Source organism: Amyelois transitella, chromosome 4, assembly GCF_032362555.1.
Source record: "Amyelois transitella isolate CPQ chromosome 4, ilAmyTran1.1, whole genome shotgun sequence".
In the NCBI taxonomy this organism is placed as follows: Eukaryota; Metazoa; Arthropoda; class Insecta; order Lepidoptera; family Pyralidae; genus Amyelois; species Amyelois transitella.
The window spans coordinates 3,270,861-3,289,349 of record NC_083507.1 but is presented as its reverse complement, the minus strand read 5'-3'; the positions used below and the strand labels follow the sequence as shown (position 1 = coordinate 3,289,349).

General features: G+C 41.0%; 2 protein-coding genes across 7 annotated transcripts in view; one reads left to right on the top strand and one right to left on the bottom strand.

Moving 5' to 3' along the window:
* Positions 1–18,489, top strand: part of LOC106129374 (E3 ubiquitin-protein ligase UBR4) — a 60,074-nt gene that overhangs the window by 13,472 nt on the left and 28,113 nt on the right. For 5 of the 6 annotated variants that reach the window (XM_060954478.1, XM_060954480.1, XM_060954481.1 and 2 more), the window contains exons 28-56: positions 177–390; positions 539–591; positions 676–829; positions 1,017–1,181; positions 1,422–1,570; positions 1,933–2,039; positions 7,557–7,771; positions 8,170–8,339; positions 8,775–8,987; positions 9,280–9,444; positions 9,760–9,954; positions 10,191–10,375; positions 10,842–11,003; positions 11,228–11,360; positions 11,603–11,796; positions 12,043–12,185; positions 12,540–12,627; positions 13,287–13,437; positions 13,746–13,879; positions 14,205–14,360; positions 14,530–14,616; positions 14,752–15,018; positions 15,169–15,349; positions 15,850–16,070; positions 16,334–16,481; positions 16,755–16,916; positions 17,136–17,301; positions 17,531–17,676; positions 18,132–18,200. In XM_060954478.1, coding sequence (XP_060810461.1) covers positions 177–390; positions 539–591; positions 676–829; positions 1,017–1,181; positions 1,422–1,570; positions 1,933–2,039; positions 7,557–7,771; positions 8,170–8,339; positions 8,775–8,987; positions 9,280–9,444; positions 9,760–9,954; positions 10,191–10,375; positions 10,842–11,003; positions 11,228–11,360; positions 11,603–11,796; positions 12,043–12,185; positions 12,540–12,627; positions 13,287–13,437; positions 13,746–13,879; positions 14,205–14,360; positions 14,530–14,616; positions 14,752–15,018; positions 15,169–15,349; positions 15,850–16,070; positions 16,334–16,481; positions 16,755–16,916; positions 17,136–17,301; positions 17,531–17,676; positions 18,132–18,200 — 4,593 coding nt within the window. The remainder of the gene's footprint in view (positions 1–176; positions 391–538; positions 592–675; positions 830–1,016; positions 1,182–1,421; positions 1,571–1,932; positions 2,040–7,556; positions 7,772–8,169; positions 8,340–8,774; positions 8,988–9,279; positions 9,445–9,759; positions 9,955–10,190; positions 10,376–10,841; positions 11,004–11,227; positions 11,361–11,602; positions 11,797–12,042; positions 12,186–12,539; positions 12,628–13,286; positions 13,438–13,745; positions 13,880–14,204; positions 14,361–14,529; positions 14,617–14,751; positions 15,019–15,168; positions 15,350–15,849; positions 16,071–16,333; positions 16,482–16,754; positions 16,917–17,135; positions 17,302–17,530; positions 17,677–18,131; positions 18,201–18,489) is intronic. The other variant, XM_060954482.1, reaches the window with a different exon arrangement.
* On the bottom strand, positions 2,156–7,125 carry LOC106129372 (uncharacterized). The gene is made up of 3 exons (XM_013327907.2): positions 6,810–7,125; positions 5,400–6,342; positions 2,156–3,578 (listed from the first exon to the last, which is right to left on the bottom strand). Exons 1-2 carry the CDS (start codon positions 6,913–6,915, stop codon positions 5,405–5,407), a joined length of 1,044 nt encoding a protein of 347 aa, XP_013183361.2. The 5' UTR covers positions 6,916–7,125; the 3' UTR covers positions 2,156–3,578; positions 5,400–5,404.

Here is an 18,489-nt window from a genome sequence, read left to right as displayed (position 1 = left end):
TTTTCGTCTGTGTATGTTGAGTGGCCAACATTGATGTGTCTATATACATATATGGCTTTACAACTGCCATCTAAAGATGACAGCCGGGAACAACGACTTAACTTACCTTAAGTAGTACATATGCGATTATCTAAAGAATATCTTCGAAGTCAAAATGACCTATTTCTTGCTTTTAGCCACGGCCACTGGGTCGCCAATAACAGCCAATGGCACTCCTACTGAAACGGAACTGCCCACACCGACCTCCTCCGCACCGGACGCGGGCGGCAATCCGGCGTCTCTCGCGCTGAGGAACGCTTTGCGAAGCGTGTTCCGTGTCGACAGCGATTCTACGCAACGCAACGATTCGGCGCAGAGGACTGATTCGGAACTGCCAGTTTTTGATGCTCCGTGAGTATTATTAATGTTACCGCATGAAGGCGCCGTTAACAACTACAGTTTTTTAGCAGACTTAAAATATTAGTTGATGTCAAAATGTGCAATTTTTTTTTTAATCTTGATTAGTAGGTATGATAAATCTTCTAATTTATTTTTGCAGCTCTCCAGCGCCAAGAGCTCAATCTGAAACTGCGCAGCAATCTGGAAATTCAGGTAACCATATTTACACCATGGATAGACTGTTTCAGAGTATATAAACAAAGTGAAATGCTCATGTGAAATTATTTTTTCGAACAGAGAGTTGCAGTTGGTCAGACGGCAGCAAAGAAAGCGCCGCCACCACTGGCGCAGTCGCACTTACTGCCGAGCCCGCCCCGCCGCCATTGGGCGACGTGGCCAACGACAACGCCACGCTGCTGACGCTGCTCTGCAAACACGTAGTGCTGCATTGGTATGTTATTGTTATTAGACAGGTAAAAACGGGTAAAATCATCGGACTGAGTTTTATAATGTAGACTCTACTACTACTATGTGGGTTAGCCTCTTATCCGTTGAGTTTATGCTCGGCTGTGGTGTGTTGATGCTTTTTATAATACTTAGTGAGTATCAATCCTTATTTTAATCGTTATACCTTCCAGCACGGCGGATGTGAGCGAGCGCATGCTGGTCGCTCTGATCGGTGTTTGCGGCGAGATCCCTTGCTCACCTTTACTACTGCGCGAAATGTGCCGGCTGGCGGACGCCCACGGGGGCAAGAATCATAAACAGTTATTATCGGCCGCGCTGCACTGGCTTGCTGCTTGGTTCGTATAACTATTGTGTTTTATTTTTTATTGACATCGTCATTCTTATGTTTGGTCCATTAGGCTCAGATGCACTACCTATTGCCACGATCCGTAAGTGGAAAAGTCAGGTGAATGCTACAGTTACAATAACGTTTTCTAGCATTATTTTCTAAAACGTTTTCACTGGAATTGACATTATCAATTAACTTTATTATTTATACACAAAACATTTCTTAAAATATATATTATTTATCACAGCGTGGACAATCTAAGCAGCCCCGAAGTATTGGAGAAGCTAGAAGAGGGCCAAGTGGACGGAACTCTCGCGCCGCAAATAGAGTCGGCTTGCGTACTACTGTCGTACCTTTCGGACGCACTGCACGCTATCAACACAGCTCAGTCTCATAGTAAGTGAATGCTGTTTTTTTTTTACAGTATGGGCAAATATATTCTAAATTCTGGATGCTAGAACAACGCATAGTAGTAAAGCATGAATGATTGGTACATTACCGCAGTAGGATTCGACCTCCGTAGCTTAGGCCGGGTAGGCTTTTTAAGTCGAACACCTTATAACACCCGATCACCGATTCGCAATATAGACGTCTAAATATAAAATCTTTATTCCAAATTATTCTACATTCAGTTTGAAGTCTAGAAAATTTTTTTTCTTAACTCTGGTTTGAGTTTCACAACTTCCTTAATCTAAGGTGAATTTGAGTGTTTCTCGTGTTCTAATAGAGAGTTTTCTAAACCATCACTTTGTTACCAGCTTGGCGTTCAGTTAGCCCGACTTGGGAGTCACCCTCCGACCTCGGGTTCGAGCTGGACTACACGGACGAACAGCAGGACGACGATGACACTAGTGCTGATGATTCAGTGAGTAGTTTTGATGATATTTTATTATATATGATCAAACGAACTTCACAAGTGAAGTTCGATCAATATTATATGATTCGCTTCATTCGAAGATATATTTAATACTAGTAGTCCTTTTAGTCTACAAGATAGCTCACGCACGATTTTTAAGAGACAATCGATGTTTAAATCGATAAGTCAAATGAAATCGATTGATTCAACCACTCATCGTTCCTTGTTCCAACCGTCATTCTTTTAGAGATAGAGACGATGCAGAACTTTGCTTTCGGGAAAGGGTGAGGGGGGACCTTATATCTTCGAATGAAGCGAATCATATAATATTGATCGAACTTCACTTGTGAAGTTCGTTTGATCATATATTATATTTCTTCGCTTCATTCTTCAGATATATTTAATACTAGTAGATGTTAAGAGAAAAGTTTTGCAGTCGACTAAATAAAACAATTAAGGAACTTCTACTAATCATTTTAATATGTACTCAAGGTACGTTAATTAAGGATACATTCTTACTTATAAATAGAACAATAATAACCACAAACCCTGTTATTATCTCAATCTTGTAATATTGAATGAGCAAAAGTATGATCATCTAATATTGGTCGATGATAGAATTGAGCGAAAACCTTCGACGCATTTGTCCAGCCGGCAGCTTTCCGTATGGTATCGATAGAGGTCCCACGAGTGGCAGCTGTGGACGTGGCTGCGTGTCGCGTGCTGTGCGCGCTGAACGTCGACACGTCTACACCGCTTTCTGCTAGCGTCTGCTTTATCCATCTACTTATTGACTGTGCTGTCGCGCTCTTGTACGGGCGCTTCACAGTTATTAAGAGATAAGGTATATTAGCAGGTCGGTCTTGTTTTGTAACGAGAATGTAATCTTGAAGAACTGTGGCAGGACAAATGCGTGGATTTTCATGAAAAAAAGGTAGAAATAAACATGGTTGTTCTCTGCCTGGAGCGGATGTCTTCAACATGTCTTTGATTTCTATGTTAACTCCTGTCGAAGTAATGGTAATATTTTCTAGCTTTATAAGAGACATGGTTTGAACTCGCTGTGCCGTGCATAAAGCTAATAAGATCACTAGTTTTTTTTGTAATTTTTTCTCGGCTGAGTTCTTTATTGGGATACCATTCGGAAATATAACTGAGAACTACTTGCGGATCCCATGTATTAGAGTATTTAGGAAAGCTAGGTCTTAATTTAAATGCTCCTTTAAGGAGTCTTTTAATACGGTCATCAGATCCAATATTACTACCTAGTAAAAGTGATAATGCTGATCTGTGATTATTTAAGGATCCATATGAGGCTCCTTTATAATACTGCGAACTTAAGAAAGATAAAACTGTCGGCACATAGCAATCAAAGACATCTAGACTATTGTCATTGCAATATTGCCACCAGAGCTTAAATGAAACATTATATTGTCGCATAGTATTCTTGGCCAATGATGCTAACATGAGATCTAGGGTCGAGTCTGGAGCACCCCGCGAGGAGAACGCTTGCCTGAGAGAATCGCGGCACCCAGGGTAAGGTGATTTCTGTAACACGATTTTATACGATGAACATTAGGATTTAACCAAACTATATCGGAGGTGGTCATTCTCATTAATTGAGGATACCATGGCTGAGATGGCCAAAAGGGGAATACTAGTATTCCGGTAGCATTTTCTTGTATTATTTTTTGAAGACACTTAAGAATAAGTGAAAATGGTGGAAAGGCATAAAAAAAAATATTTATTCCATTTTACTGTAAAAGCATCAATAGAAAAGGCGTCAGGATCTTTTCTCCGCGAAATGTAGTTGTGGCATTTAGCATTGGCCCGAGAAGCAAAAAGATCTATTGCTGGATATCCTAAGCGATTAGTAATCTTTTCAAAAGCCAAATCGGATAATTGGCATTCCGTATCTGGATTGAGTTTACGAGACTCTTCATCTGCTTCGAAATTATCCTTTGTATTAATGTAAGATGCAAACAACCAAATATTTCTTTCCTCGGACCATTGCCATATTTGTCTAGCCAGATTGTTCAAGTGGGGGAATTGTATACCACCCATACGATTAACGTAGCTGATCGCTGTCGTGTTATCAATACGTAATAAAATTGAACAATTATATTTTTTACTTGCAAAATATTTGAGACCTAGAAAAACTGCTAATAATTCTAAATAGTTTATATGCGATTCGAGTTCATCGGACCTCCAAGCCCCGTTTGTTCTACTTTTATTGCATACTGCACCCCAGCCAGTACGAGATGCATCTGTGAATATTTCCAAATCAAAGTCTGCTATTTTTAGGGAATTATTACAAGTTAAAACATTAAGCTTCCACCAGTTAAGGTCTTCTAAGATTACAGAATCAAAATTGAATTTTGCTTCGTAATTTGCGCATTTCTTAAGTGCTAGAAATTTTTGACGTTCTAAAATTTTTGTGTATAACCAACCGTATTTAACTGCGGGGCAAGCAGCTACTAGAATTCCTATAATTTGAGCGAATTCTCTTATAGTACATTTCGGGGCTTTTGAGAATTTCGTTACCAAATCTAAAATCTTGTATCGCTTTTCAGAAGGTAAAGACAAAGTTTGATGAACTGAATCGTATATAAATCCAAGAAATTTGCATGACTGTTTAGGCTCTAATGAGCTTTTTTCGTGATTTATAATAAAGCCCAGACATTTTAAGAGTTTTAGTGTTATTTTAACGTTATTATAACAATCATTATAGTCATCTCCGATGCACAAAACGTCATCTAAATAAAATACATTTTTAAAGCCCTGGGAACGAAAATAAGACATTACTTCTTTCATAATTTTAGTAAAGACTCTAGGAGCGACCGAAAGACCATACGGTAATGCATTGAATTCATATGTACTAATATGGTCATTTTCGTCCTGATGAAGAAATCTTAAAAACTTTCTATCAGACTCATAAATTGAAACGAGAAAATAAGCTTCTTTAAGGTCAATAGTAGCCATGAAGCCATTTTGTGGTATAAGTTTAGATGCCGTCCGGAAGTCCTCCATTTTAAAATGTTGTTTAGAAACAAATGTATTTAATTTTCTTAAATTTAAAATAAAACGTTTATCGCCATTTGGTTTTGGGGCTAAGAATGTTTGCGATATGAACTCACCAACACAAGGTTCGCAAGAGCGAATCGCACCGAGATCTATAAGTTTATTTATAGCCACAGTCATCTCTGCATTTTCGGAGGCTGTACGTGACAATAAAGGAACATGTGTCTGTATAACATGAGACTCAAAAGGGATAGAAAATCCAAAACGAATCCAGTCTAAGACTACAGGATTTGATGTTATTTTAAGCCAGCAGTTATAAAAATAAGAAATTCTACCAGCATGTTGTACCTGGTTCACTGACGAGTTGCGGTTGTTTTCGATTTGCTCGTGACCGCTGTGCTCGACGATTGTTGCGCTTGAGACCGGCGTGTCACAGGGGCAATCGTCCTGCTTGGTCCTCGGCGCCCCCCCCTGTTCTGATGGTAGCGCGAAGACCCGGTCCAGTTTCCCTGGTATGAGCCAGTTTGTTTGGTCTGGTAATGCGAGCGCAGAACTGGTGTTGGGTGTTCTGTATTAGACATACTTTTAGAAGTCTTTACAAATTTTTTGATAGAAAGGCCTTGTTTTTCAATCGTTTTTGAGGCCTTTATTTTTTCACCCAACTTATTCCCGTACAACGTGTCATCTCTTTCGCTGTCTTGGACAACATTAAGGAATGGTTTCGCGAGAGAGTAATTAATAACACTAATACGCGCCTGCGTCTCTTGAAAGTGAAGGTCAGTAAGTATTCGGCATCCATCGCTTAATATTTTAATGGCTTCTACTTTATTATCCGAGGTTAGCATCGATGTCAAAGCCTTATTAATAGCCGATATGCCAATCCCTAATTGCTGCTGCGCAGTCTCCTTCTTCTTGTCCCGTTGCCTGGCTGCCTCAGCTATAGCGGCCGATACCTCACGATTCAATTTTGGCGCTTGCAATAAAGTGCAATTTTCGGGTATAAGGTACTCCTTCATCAGCTTCTCCTTTGCTTCTTTTGGTAGGCCTTTTTTAAGGATAGGTTCCCATCGCTGGGCTAGATTACGATGAATAGCTTCCCCAAATTTACTTTTATCCTCAATTTCTTCTCCAAGCGCGGTAAGTACATCCGGGTCAAGTTCCGGGGTGGCATCAGCATCGGCGTTATTTTCTGGTACCGGTATTGAGAGTTCATCGATAAGTACTGGGGCAGACTCTCCAGGTGTACCGTTATTCGGGGTTGGCGAAGTGGAACTGCGAGACGAGTTATCGTCTGAAAAATATAAAACGATTTGTAATCGTTCAGCGACCGTTTTAACCATCGTGTTAACTCACGGTTAACCGCCCGGTATTTGGTCTATATAGAGAGGTGACCTTCGTGTTAACTCACGGTTAACCGCCCGGTATTTAAACTCTATACACAGGTGACCTTCGTGTTAACTCACGGTTAACCGCCAGGTTTTAAGAGATACCTACTATGAATACCAGTAGTTACATAGTAAGTACTTGCGTAAATAAAATAAATCCCTTGTAAAAGTTGCTATTACTGTATGGCGGATTTATATTTTATGTTTGAGGGTAGGTTAAAAATGCATTTTCTATGTACTTATTTCATATAAGGGATTTTGATATGGTCTAAAATTCTAAATTGTTAGCAAGGCATTTTAAGTGTACCATTTGATAAAATTTTCATTTCGAGGAAATGATATTTAAACAATGGGTAATGTATTAGTTACTCACCAGTATCTGTTGAAGATTCTATAAAAATTCGACGGCGTTTCCGTTTTTGTTGATCTTCGAGCTGTTTAAGTTTTTTCTTTAAGTATTGTAGATCACGTTTCGACATTTTTTATGAAGAAATAAATTTTATTTTTTCCGAGTAGGGTATGCGTGTGTAAGCTATCTCGCACGAAAAAAGAATGACGGTTGGAACAAGGAACGATGAGTGGTTGAATCAATCGATTTCATTTGACTTATCGATTTAAACATCGATTGTCTCTTAAAAATCGTGCGTGAGCTATCTTGTAGACTAAAAGGACTACTAGTATTAAATATATCTGAAGAATGAAGCGAAGAAATATAATTGTAATAATAGTAATGTAAATTGGACAACATTTGTAACTTAATAACGTTTTGGGATCTTTTAGTTGAAATCTTACTTTGTACGAGCATTATCGTGCATTAATGTTTTGTTAGAATTTTCTTGTTATCATCACATTATAATCATATAGTTCCCGAGTCTGCTACCGATGATGATTACAATATGAATTACTTTTTATCAGTTAATTTTATTAATAGAATAATACTTTCATATATCAGAATATTAATTTTGGTTTAAATTCGAACATAAATTTTTAACCGACTTCAGGAGGAGAGGAGAAGGTTCTCAATTTGAGCGTATTTTTGTGAATTTTTTGTTACGTTACTCATCTCTGAAGAGAGACGTTTTCTTTACCGCCATTTTAATATAACCATATCTTTCCTTAGGATGAAGACGCAATGCTGCAATACAAACTATGCACATTCACGGTGACACAACGTGAATTCATGAATCAGCACTGGTACCATTGTCACAGTTGCAAAATGGTGGACGGCGTTGGTGTGTGTACAGTATGCGCAAGAGTGTGCCACCGCGGTCACGACGTGTCTTATGCCAAGTTCGGCAACTTCTTCTGTGACTGCGGCGCTAAGCCAGATTCCAGGTAAATGTAGCTATAATAATAGGTTTGGTACCACTGTAACACTGATGTATATTTAAACAAATTGACAAAAAAAAATTTTAAACAGACATAAAAGGTAGGAAATACCTTTTATGTCTGTTTAAAAATCGGAACGGATTGGGCCCAGCTGTCTAGATATGTTTGTTATTCTGTTAACGACATACAACCAGCCCCCGTGCAAGGCCGACCTTCTTAGCTCACCGTTTATGGCAGACGCGAAGCGGTTTTTATCGCGCGAAAAATTGTCGCTGTTTGGCTCTATATTATGACGTGAACCGTGACACCAATACGTTTTTTGCGGCGGCGGTTTTTTCCCATAGTTCCATCCATTAATGATAACTATGTGATCGTCACCTAATATTTGTTTATTTATTGATCAGTTGCCAAGCCCTAGTGAAGAGGTCGGTGACGCTGGGCGGCGGTAGAGCGGGCGCGGGAGGCGCGGAGTCCCCGCCCCCGGCGCCGTCCCTGCGCAGGCTGGCGTCCAGCCCCACGCCGCCCGCCGTCCTGGCGCAGCCCAGGAGGCCGCAGCTCGCCGCTAACATACAAGGTGGGTTGTAATATGTATAGTGTATACTTGTAGTAGCAATTATATATACATACTAATAATCAGGTTTATGTCCCTTGCGGAGTAGACAGAATCAACAGTATTGAAAAGACTGATAGGTATGTTCAGCTGTTTGGCTTAATGATAGGTATATTAATAATAGGTAGGAAATTACTCACGAATATATTTCCCATGGTCAATCGGGCAGCGGCCGCGGATCTAAGGCACGCTACGAAAATAAAATTACATACGAAGTGAAATTTTACCTAGCGAACTGCTATGAAGGCGCGCCGCGATAGCAGTGGGAAATCATTAGTACCAAGAGAAAAGTTTCGACACTAATTCTAGTGTAGTTATAAAATCTATCTCGACATTTCATGTAATCTCGCCAGCGGCATAGTCTTTTCCCTGACCATTTATATCTGTGAATTTGAGCAGGGTGCCGTTCGTACCTGCAATCGTACTCCGGCTGGGGCGCGTGCCTGGAGCGCGTGCGGCGCCTGCTGGAGGCGCTGTGCGGGCCCGTGCGCGCCGCGTGCTCGCGGGCCGCGCCCACCGGCGCGCACGGCCGCGCCCAGCGCGCGCTTGCGCAGCTACACCTGGGGGAGAAGAAGTTCACGCACACCGACACGCTCATGTTGGCCACGCTCGGTGAGTGGGACATTTAGAATGCCACTGGAAATGCCCAGTCTGATGTCGCTGTTAAATCGTAAAGATGGGTGTCGCATCTCTCGGCACGCTACTTTATACACAATGGTCAAAGGGAAAGCCCATTTTGAGTTGCTCTGCATACATCTTCCCATGCATGATCGTAAATTATACAGAGACTTCCGTACGGTTCAGGGTGATTGATGAAAAAGGGGAAGTTCTTCTCATATAGTGTCTTTTATCTCGATTTGTATAAGAATTTTGTATAATTCCAATCTTGTATATTCGTATACAGGTTCACAGGAGGGTGCTTTCGAGAACGTTCGCATGTCGTACACGGGCGAGAACGGCCAGACCATCAGACAGCTGATGTCCACGCACAAGCTGCGGCGGGTCGCTATGTGCTGCCTCGCGTCGCCGCAGGGCCGCCGACAGCACCTCGCCGTATCTCACGAGAAAGGTAAGTTTTTGTTCCGTATTCGTATCTGTGATGAGGTTTAAAAGACAATTGTCTTTTTAGCTTGGTTAACTAATAAGGTTCAATTTAGGGTGGCGTTTGTCATATAATTACATCTTGTTTTTGTGCGATAAAGTAACGTCGATGGCATGACGATAGAAGCAAAGTTTTGAGTGGATGATAAAATTCTGCTGCTGAGAGATTTTTCGAGTCAACAATAACAGGCTAAAAATAAAACAAACATTGCCTCTGTTCCATATTTGATCAATGCGAAATTATTATTTTGAATGTTTACGAATACGTACATAATGTTCTCAGGAAAGATAACAGTACTCCAACTGTCAGCGCTGCTAAAACAAGCGGACTCGTCCAAACACAAGCTAACTCTGACTCGTCTCTCGTCGGCGCCCATCCCGTTCACGGTGCTCAGCCTGAGTGGCAACCCCTGGAATGAGGAGCTGCTGTGTGTGTGCGGGCTCAAGGAGTGCCACGTGCTGACCTTTAACAGCGGCGGTGAGTGATAAGATTTACAGAAAGATAGAATAGTGACTAATGTTCCTGCTTTGCATTCTGCATAACTCATGACAAATACTCAAAGTACTGACCACTGATTAGATTGAAGATTTTACCGAGTATCGAATAAAATTCACCGGATAAAAAATAAACATTTGCATAGCCCATTACACATATTAGCATAAACCATTTTTCGGCGATAACCTAAACAGAATTTATCAAAAGATACGTTACAGGTGCCGTGGCTGATCATCTTGTGCTGAACACTGGATTAGAAGCGAACAATTACGTGATCAAAGCGATCTGGCTTCCTGGGTCTCAAACGCAACTTGCACTTGTCACTTCAGACTTCGTCAAGATATTCGACCTCAGCAAGGACCTTAATAATCCTATGCATCACTTTTTGGTGCCCAGTGGGAAGGTAATATTCATTTAAGACCTGCTATTACCCGTAGCTTCGAAGTTGCTACAAAAGAATACAGGTATCCCACAGGAACCTTAGTTTTTGATGGCATGAATAGTTCCCTATGGTCTTCTCCAGACTCTTAATTATATATACTTAGTAAAATTTCAAGACGATTAGTTCAATGGATAACATGTGATGACTCAAATAAACTTACTTTCGCATTATATTAGTTGGTATCGACAAGCATTATTTTTGGACTCGAAGTTATAATGTGTATTTTTCATTTATATTTGCTAAGATACTGGCCACATTTGCAATTTGCCTCGATGCGTGCTATAAAGGGAAATTCAAGACCTCGAACACGCATTTTGTATTTATCGTCTTTGGTGTCATCGATCATGACTTTTTGGTAAACAGCGGAGAGAAAGTTTGCGAAGGAAGTTATACGAAGATTAAAATGTTATAACAATTTATGTCGCAGGTGCGGGATGTTACGTTCGTGAACCAAGACAACGTCACGCATATGCTTTGTATGAGCTCCGCGGGACATATCTACTGGCAGCCAATGAGCGAGGAATCACGCGCCGCTCTTGGCACTTTCTACGTGACTAATACGCTGGAAGTTTTACATCCTGAGATACAGGTTATATGTGATACCTTCTATATTTAAACATACATAAAAGCGAAATTGAAAAGATACGTCGATATTTTGGTATAGGAAATCAGATATCATCACCTTGCTTCCTCAACGTTACTGATATTCTTCAGCAACAAGCTTCATAAAATGACGACCTGTTACTTTAAAATGGCAAAAATTACCCTCACTTAAAAGTAAAATTGATAAATAGCTCTTATTTTTATCTATAGGATGTTGCTGGTTTAGTAGGCGGTGGAGGCGTATCTATCTACTACTCTCATACGCTTAAGATGTTGTTCTTTTCGTACGCCCAAGGCAAGAGCTTCTTAGCGCCCCTCAACACTGTCGAAGAAAGCGTTAAAGGTAAGATCTTATTCTTTTTATCAATGTACCACAAGATCTATTATGTGCTTACGTTCAACCTGTTGGTAAATGGTTCTTAAACCAATAGAAGATCATAACGCAAATACTTTAACTACGTTCATGATTAACCCCCTGTGTGTGTTATGTGCGCATTACCTTTGAAAAGGAATATTTCTCTGGTGGCTTTGAAATTCTAGTGTCGTGGTATTATGTTCCTTACTGATACAAATTTTATCTTTCAGGCACCGCAATGATAACCCTGTCATCGTCCGCGCCTGCCAAGGAAGGTGGTCGCGGCAAGCAAGGAGTGCAGTCTCTGTGCCAGTGGGCCGAGGTGGCCGGCCACCCCGGACTGGTCACTGCTGTAATGCAGGCCTCTAACAACCCCGTCGTCTTGATGCTCACGCCCAACAACATTTGTGTGCAGGAGATCAAGGTAAAGTGTCTTACACGAACCGCAGATGATAACCCTGATATCAAGTAAGGCAAGCAAGGAGTACAGTACCTGTGCCAGTGGGCAGTTATAGAATATATCTGCAGTGCTACGGTTCAGGGTCTGTGATCTGGTATCTTATCCTCTTTCTACAAGTATATAAAAAAAAAATATGGAGGCGAGAACTATTAAATTTAATTGTTTTCTTTACAATCGATGATAACTGTAATATTTTGGTGATATTCTCAGGTGTTGCCAGCCAAAGCCAAGATCACGGATATGGTCGCCGTGCGGCACTGGTGCGGTGGCGGTGGAGAACAGAAGAGCACGCTCATATTGCTGTGCGAGGACGGCAGCCTGCGGATGTACGCCGCCAACCCCGAACTCACCGGGTGAGTTGTTGTGAAGCCAGCTGTACTTGTTTCGTGTGAAGTGTATAGCGACTGTTGCCACTCGTGCGGGAACAGAAGAGCACGTTCATTGTATGATTTTGAAAAGACGCACTGTCACGATAATTCTTTTCTAGTCACTAGAAATAGAAGAAACTTTAATAGTTAATACAGGAATCAGTTAATCTTAATTAAAAAATGTAAATATCCCGCCGCTGTCACCATGTAATAATTGAATGAAAAACCGAGAGCTTAAGTCAACAAATTCAATGCCACTCTCACTGTATTTATAGATAATAAGTACGTACAAAACAAAATTATTTTTTAATTATATTTTGATATTGTTTTTTATGTCAGGTACTGGTTGTCCCCTGCCATTCAGCCCACTCACGCGCCGCGTCGTCGACCACGAACGCTTGCCCACGCTAGCCGCAATAAACAACAGGTATTTTAGGGATATTTTACCTACTATACTCATATACATTGTAAAGTCCGTGATGCCACAATATGTACATACATACATACATACATACATAAACTCACGCCTCTTTCCCGGAGGGGTAGGCAGAGACTACCTCTTTCCACTTGCCACGATCCCTGCATACTTCCTTTGCTTCATCCACATTCATAACTCTCTTCATGCAAGCTCGGCGGTTTCGGGCACTTTTGACCTGACCCTTCACCAGGACGTCCTTAATTTGATCAAGATATGTTCGTCTAGGTCTTCCCACCCCGACCTTTCCCTCCACACTCTCCTTGTATATCTGCTTAGTCAACCTGTTTTCATTCATCCTCTCCACATGACCGAACCATCTCAACATACCCTTTTCTATTCCTGTAACTACATCTTCTTTCACATCACAACATTCCCTTATCACGCTGTTCCTTATCCGGATGCCACATATATGTTCAGGCTGAAAATCATTGAACATTTTAATGTTCAATGTTGCAATCCACCTAAATAATATTTTTGAATATTTCGCCATCTTTTACATCACGTCTTTATACCCTACGGGAAAGACAGTCCACAATCTCGAATTTGTTCAATGATGGCATCTCACTCCTATTTCCATAATGGTAATTGAATGAATGTTTTATCACCAGGCTGCCACGAAAGCCAATGCTAACGGCGCGCCACAGTTCCCGATTGACTTCTTCGAGCACTGCGTAGCGATGACCGACATCGAGTTTGGAGGCAACGATCTCCTGCAGGTGTACAATACGGCGCAGATCAAACATCGTCTTAATACCACCGGTTAGAATTTGAATTTAAAATTTAACTACCTACATCTAGATCAGCAAAAAAAAGTAAAAAATAATTAGCCAAAGACGAGATCCCTTTAATTTCCTTTCTGGCAGGGATTTTGGGGAATAATTTATTAGTGCATCCCTAGACATGGAAACTACATGGCAAAATTTTATGTGTAAACCCAGAAGTTTGGATGTCTTCTTTTGTATATATAGATTTAGAACATCGATTTGATTTTTTTCCTATGGATTTGTTACAATATTTTCAGAATTCGGCAAGTTCAAATTAATTAATATAAAATTTTTAACTTGCAGGATTATACGTAGTATCGACAAAGATGAGCGGCTTCTCTATGGAAGTCATCAACTCTGATCCTAACATGGTCATATGCGGTATCAGAGTATTGCTTGGAACTCAAGACGTCGCCAGAACACCCTCTTACGTTGAGGTAAGTTCATCTTTTGTTAGTACTGCAAAGAGTAGGTATTTAAACTATGAGACTTTTCATTCCTTCAATTAATGTGGAATTTATATGTGTGGTACAATGAAGTCATTTGCTTCTCTATTACCTTACTTTGAGTGCTTAAAATCTTCAATTTATTTAACTTAGCAGATTTTTTTAACATAAAAATTGTCTAAATTATTTGTACATATTGCTGATATAGGTAATACATACTATAAACACCCTGAACTCTATAAAGGTGGGAGGTGCACTGGAAATGGTTGATTCTATCCAATGATGACTCTTACTATAAAATAAATTATTCATTTAGGTTTACGGAAGATCAGTTCAGACAAATGTGGTCCGCAACCGTTGGTTCGACATACCGCTGACGCGCGAGGAGTCGCTGCAGTCTGACAAGAAACTTGTCATCAACTTTGGACCTTCTCAAGATCCTGATGGAGTCACTACGGTCGATTCTGTAAAGGTAAGTTATCCATCATTGGTTTGGTGTTATGTAGGCTATCGAAAGTTTATTTACCTTTTTGTTTTGCGCTCTATATGGGATGTCTTCAAAAATAATCATTCAACTAAATTTATTTGACTACTAAGCTATGACATTTTTTGTTTTTTAATTACCTGATTGTTTTGTCCAGGTTTATGGCAAGAATAAAGAACAATTTGGCTGGCCTGAAGAGAATGAAGACCCCTCAGCTTGTCCTTCATCTAGCAAAGTGGCTCAGGTTAGTGTCAATATGTCTATATCATATTATTTTACACGGATTGAAAGTTAAGTTTCTAGACCAAGTTCTTCGTTTTTCTCAAATCTTCTCTTTTTTCAACAATTTAATGGAAGTATCTCTGTAATGTTTTGATAGGAGTCCGAAGCCAATAGCGGCGCCTGGAAACCCAGCTCCCTCGAGCGGTTAGCGTGCGCAGCGCTCGAAGCACTTGAACTCGGCGCCGGCGCACTACCAGCGACGGGCGCTGCAGCGGCTGGAAGTGCTGGAAGTTCTAGTGGTATCGGCGAAGGCGGCGCTGAAGCGGCGAGAAAACTGCTCTGTGCACCCGCAGGAGCACATTTACATGCTCGCGCTCAGTGTTTGTTGAGGGCGCTGCATCATACGCATTATCATCAATTTAAGGTTAGTCATTAATTTCACTATATTTTAATCTTGGATACACGACTATTTTGATTAAATGTTTCTCGGTGACCTAAATTCTTAATGATTGATATTCCTTCCGTAAAGTGGTCTGTCAGAGGTAGTTTTAATTGTTCAAAAATTCGTTCATAGGACCAAGCGATATTGAAATACGTGTGCACATCGCTACAAGAGCTGCGCGACACTGCGGATGCCCGCAACATTGACCCTGAAGCGTACTTCCGTCTGGTGTTACTTGCGCGAGGAGTAGCTGTCGCTCGTCCACAACATCTCGTGAAGTACAGCGCGCCCACGCCAGAGAGACCGCCCAAAGGTGAGATATCTGAACGTTTACGCTGCACAAACGCTGCGTATACGTTATTTTTTTTCAAACTACTGCCGATGAAACGCGGCGTTTACGCAGCGAATATATTTATTTTACGTCTATATGTGAGAGTGTATAAGTTTTATCTTCTGTTTTGAGTCATCAACACCGAAAGATTAAAACACATCTTTCTTTTATATTCTTCTTTTATAAAACCAAACAGCGCAGTGAATCAAATCATTATTTGATTGACGCGGCCTTTGTGGCCAGCGGTAGTGCGCTTGTCTGTGACACCGGAGGTCCCGGGTTCGAATCCCGGCCAGGGCATGATAAGAAACGAAAATTTTCTGATTGGCCTTGGTTTTGGATGTTTATTTATAATTATTTATATTTATTACAAAATATAGTATCGTTGATTTAGTGTATCTTAACACAATCGTCGAACTTATTTAGATACTAACTCAATCTGTGTAATCTGTTCCGTATATATTAATTGATTATTGGTACAGGCGACTGGTCTATCTTCTGGAAAGACGTGTTGCCGCAAGAGGGCAAGGAGAAGGAGAGCCACCTGTGCGCGCTGCTGAGCGGCGTGCTGTGGCGGCTGGCGGGCTGCCGCGGCGCGGTGCCGCCCGGCGTGCTGCAGCACGGGCTGCGGCACGCCGACCACACGCTGCACGCGCTCGCCGACATCGTGCACGCCTTCCAGATGCACGCCGACGCCGACTGTGTCAGTCTTCATGTTCATGTTTTAAGCATTGCAGCAATCCAAGCTGTTTGGGTTTCCACTGTTAGCTAGGACACGGTAGATGCCATTGAACTACTTAAAATCCTCCCAGATATCGAAATTAATGAATAAATCAGCTCAACAGCTTTGGGTTGATACAGCTTGTTTTCGACGTAAACTCTTTTCCTGTTATTTCATAACTGTTATTCTATTCAGTTTGTAATAATAATTATTAAATATAAATTAAACCCATGTTTTCTAAACAGGTCGACTTTGGAAACCAAATCTACCTATCATTGCTTCTCGCTGAAGATCAAAGCATCAGTTTCGGCGCCAAAGCGGCGCTGATGAGAGTTCTTAGACCGAGGGTCAAGAGGCGAAGAGTTTATATTCCTTCGCCGCCAAACACTCCAGGTAAATACATTTTTAAATGTTTTCAACTAGTACAGGAATAAGATAGAGAAATCATATTCAAAAGTTCCTAAAAATTGAGACTAAAATAAACTGCGTTTATAAGTCATAGGTACTTCAAGTTTTAATAAACACGGATCCGATCGGGAAACCATTGTTGGCCCTGTGAGTAGGTCCTTAGTTTTAGCAGCTACGAATAAACGGTATCTGCTTAACTTCTGTTGTGTCGTTTGTGCCTGTTTGTTCACTGAGTATTAAAAAAAAACTTATCAATAGGTGCTGGGTCGTCAGTGACCACCGCACAACCAACGAGTTCGATCACAGAAGCGGTCGTGTCGGAGTCTGAACTCGGCGCTAATCGCGACGAACAACAAGACAATCAATTCATGGAGGTTGACGATTCACTCGAGCCAATGGTTCTTTTAGCTCCTGAAGGAGGTATGTGCTGGTTATCAATTCAAATTTAGTAGAGTTACTATAGTAATTCGAAAGCATCCCGAAAGTATAACATTTGTTGATAATTATTTCCTTATTTTTCTTTAGTTCTTTATTTTCTCTGTTTATATTTGAAGCAATTTTTTTTAAAATTCGTTTTAAATTCTATTATACTTCACATTTTCGGAATAGAATAGTTTTGCAATTATATTTTGTGCATAGGTCTTGAAGCTCTCCTGGACATTCCTCCGGACGCAGACGATGAAACAATGGTAGAACTGGCCATTGCACTGTCACTACAAGAACAGCCTCGCCGCGCTCCCCCCGCGCCTTCCGCGCCCCCTCCCCCCGCGCCTGGCTTCAGCGACGCCACCGCCTCGCCTCCTGGGTAACTATTTATATTTAACTAGAAGTTGCTATCGCGTAGTCATTGCGTTGTATTTGCAGCGCCCGACTTTGGCAACGCTACGGCTTCTAAGTGTAACGTTTATTTTTTTACTTCTTAGTCTCTGAAGAAATATTATTCTTTATTGGTGGGATGTTTGTTAGTCAGCTTATAAGCCATGAGACTATTACAAACAATTTTGCTTTTCTAAAAAACTTATCTTTCTTTCCAGATCTGACGACGAAGGCAGCACAGCGGCCACAGATGGCAGCACATTGCGCACTTCCCCAGCAGAGCCGCCCGGCTCCGCTGGCTCTGAGAGCGGCGGCTCCGGGGCTGATAGTATTGGCGGAGTGTCGGGTCGCAGCAGTGCTTACGGTGAGTCACCATACACAAACTGTATCTCTGATGAGGAAGGCAGTACATTGCACACTTCCCCAGTATTCGCTGGTTATTGGAAGAGTATCCCGACGCAATAGTGCTATATTATATATAGATAGCTAGGGCTCTAAAAGTATCTCTGTGTGTGTTGATTGGATTCTATGATGCAGCCTTGAACCAACAATTTGTCTGTCAAAAACATATTCCGCCTTCTGATAAAGATAGCTCTATTGATGCTCAAATTAAAACCTGTGGTACCACTTTGTAAAAGGTAAATTTCTGGGTCAAAAAACTGCATAGCAATATTTGACAAATATTTGATAAATAAATAACACTATCAATTCGCACAATATACGTTATTGGATAAACATTTAGAAAGTGCAAATATTTTTTCCATTCAAAATGCAGAACGAATTTTAGAAACAGTTTTAAAGATAACATAAATGTTGTAGGAGAAATGGTGGGCGCACCCTCAGCGGGCACGATGCCCCTCTCCAATGCCGCGCCTGTTGCTAACGCAGGCTAGTATTATATTATAGAAAGTCTATCCATTCTTCTTCACCTATCATTTATTGCAGAATGCATTTATAATTTGGTCGTACCATTTAAGGATATTTCTTGGCAGAATACTGCAGGGCTAGCATGGTATGCGCTACGTATGTTTTTATCGCGCGATAAACTATCGCTGTTTTGCCTTTTATTTTCGCGCGATAAAAACGTCGTTGCGCATGCCATGCTAGCCCCGCATGTATGCTTCGTATTTTGTGGCCTGAATTATTTATTAAAACATGTCATACCATTAATTTTTGA

Excerpts from the sequence above, each read along its gene's own strand:
- LOC106129372 (XM_013327907.2), bottom strand. The coding sequence starts at position 6,915 with ATGTCGAAACGTGATCTACAATACTTAAAGAAAAAACTTAAACAGCTC. Across the intron at positions 6,343-6,809 it reads AGAATCTTCAACAGATACTG|ACGATAACTCGTCTCGCAGT; the intron begins GTGAGTAACTAA and ends TATATTTTTCAG.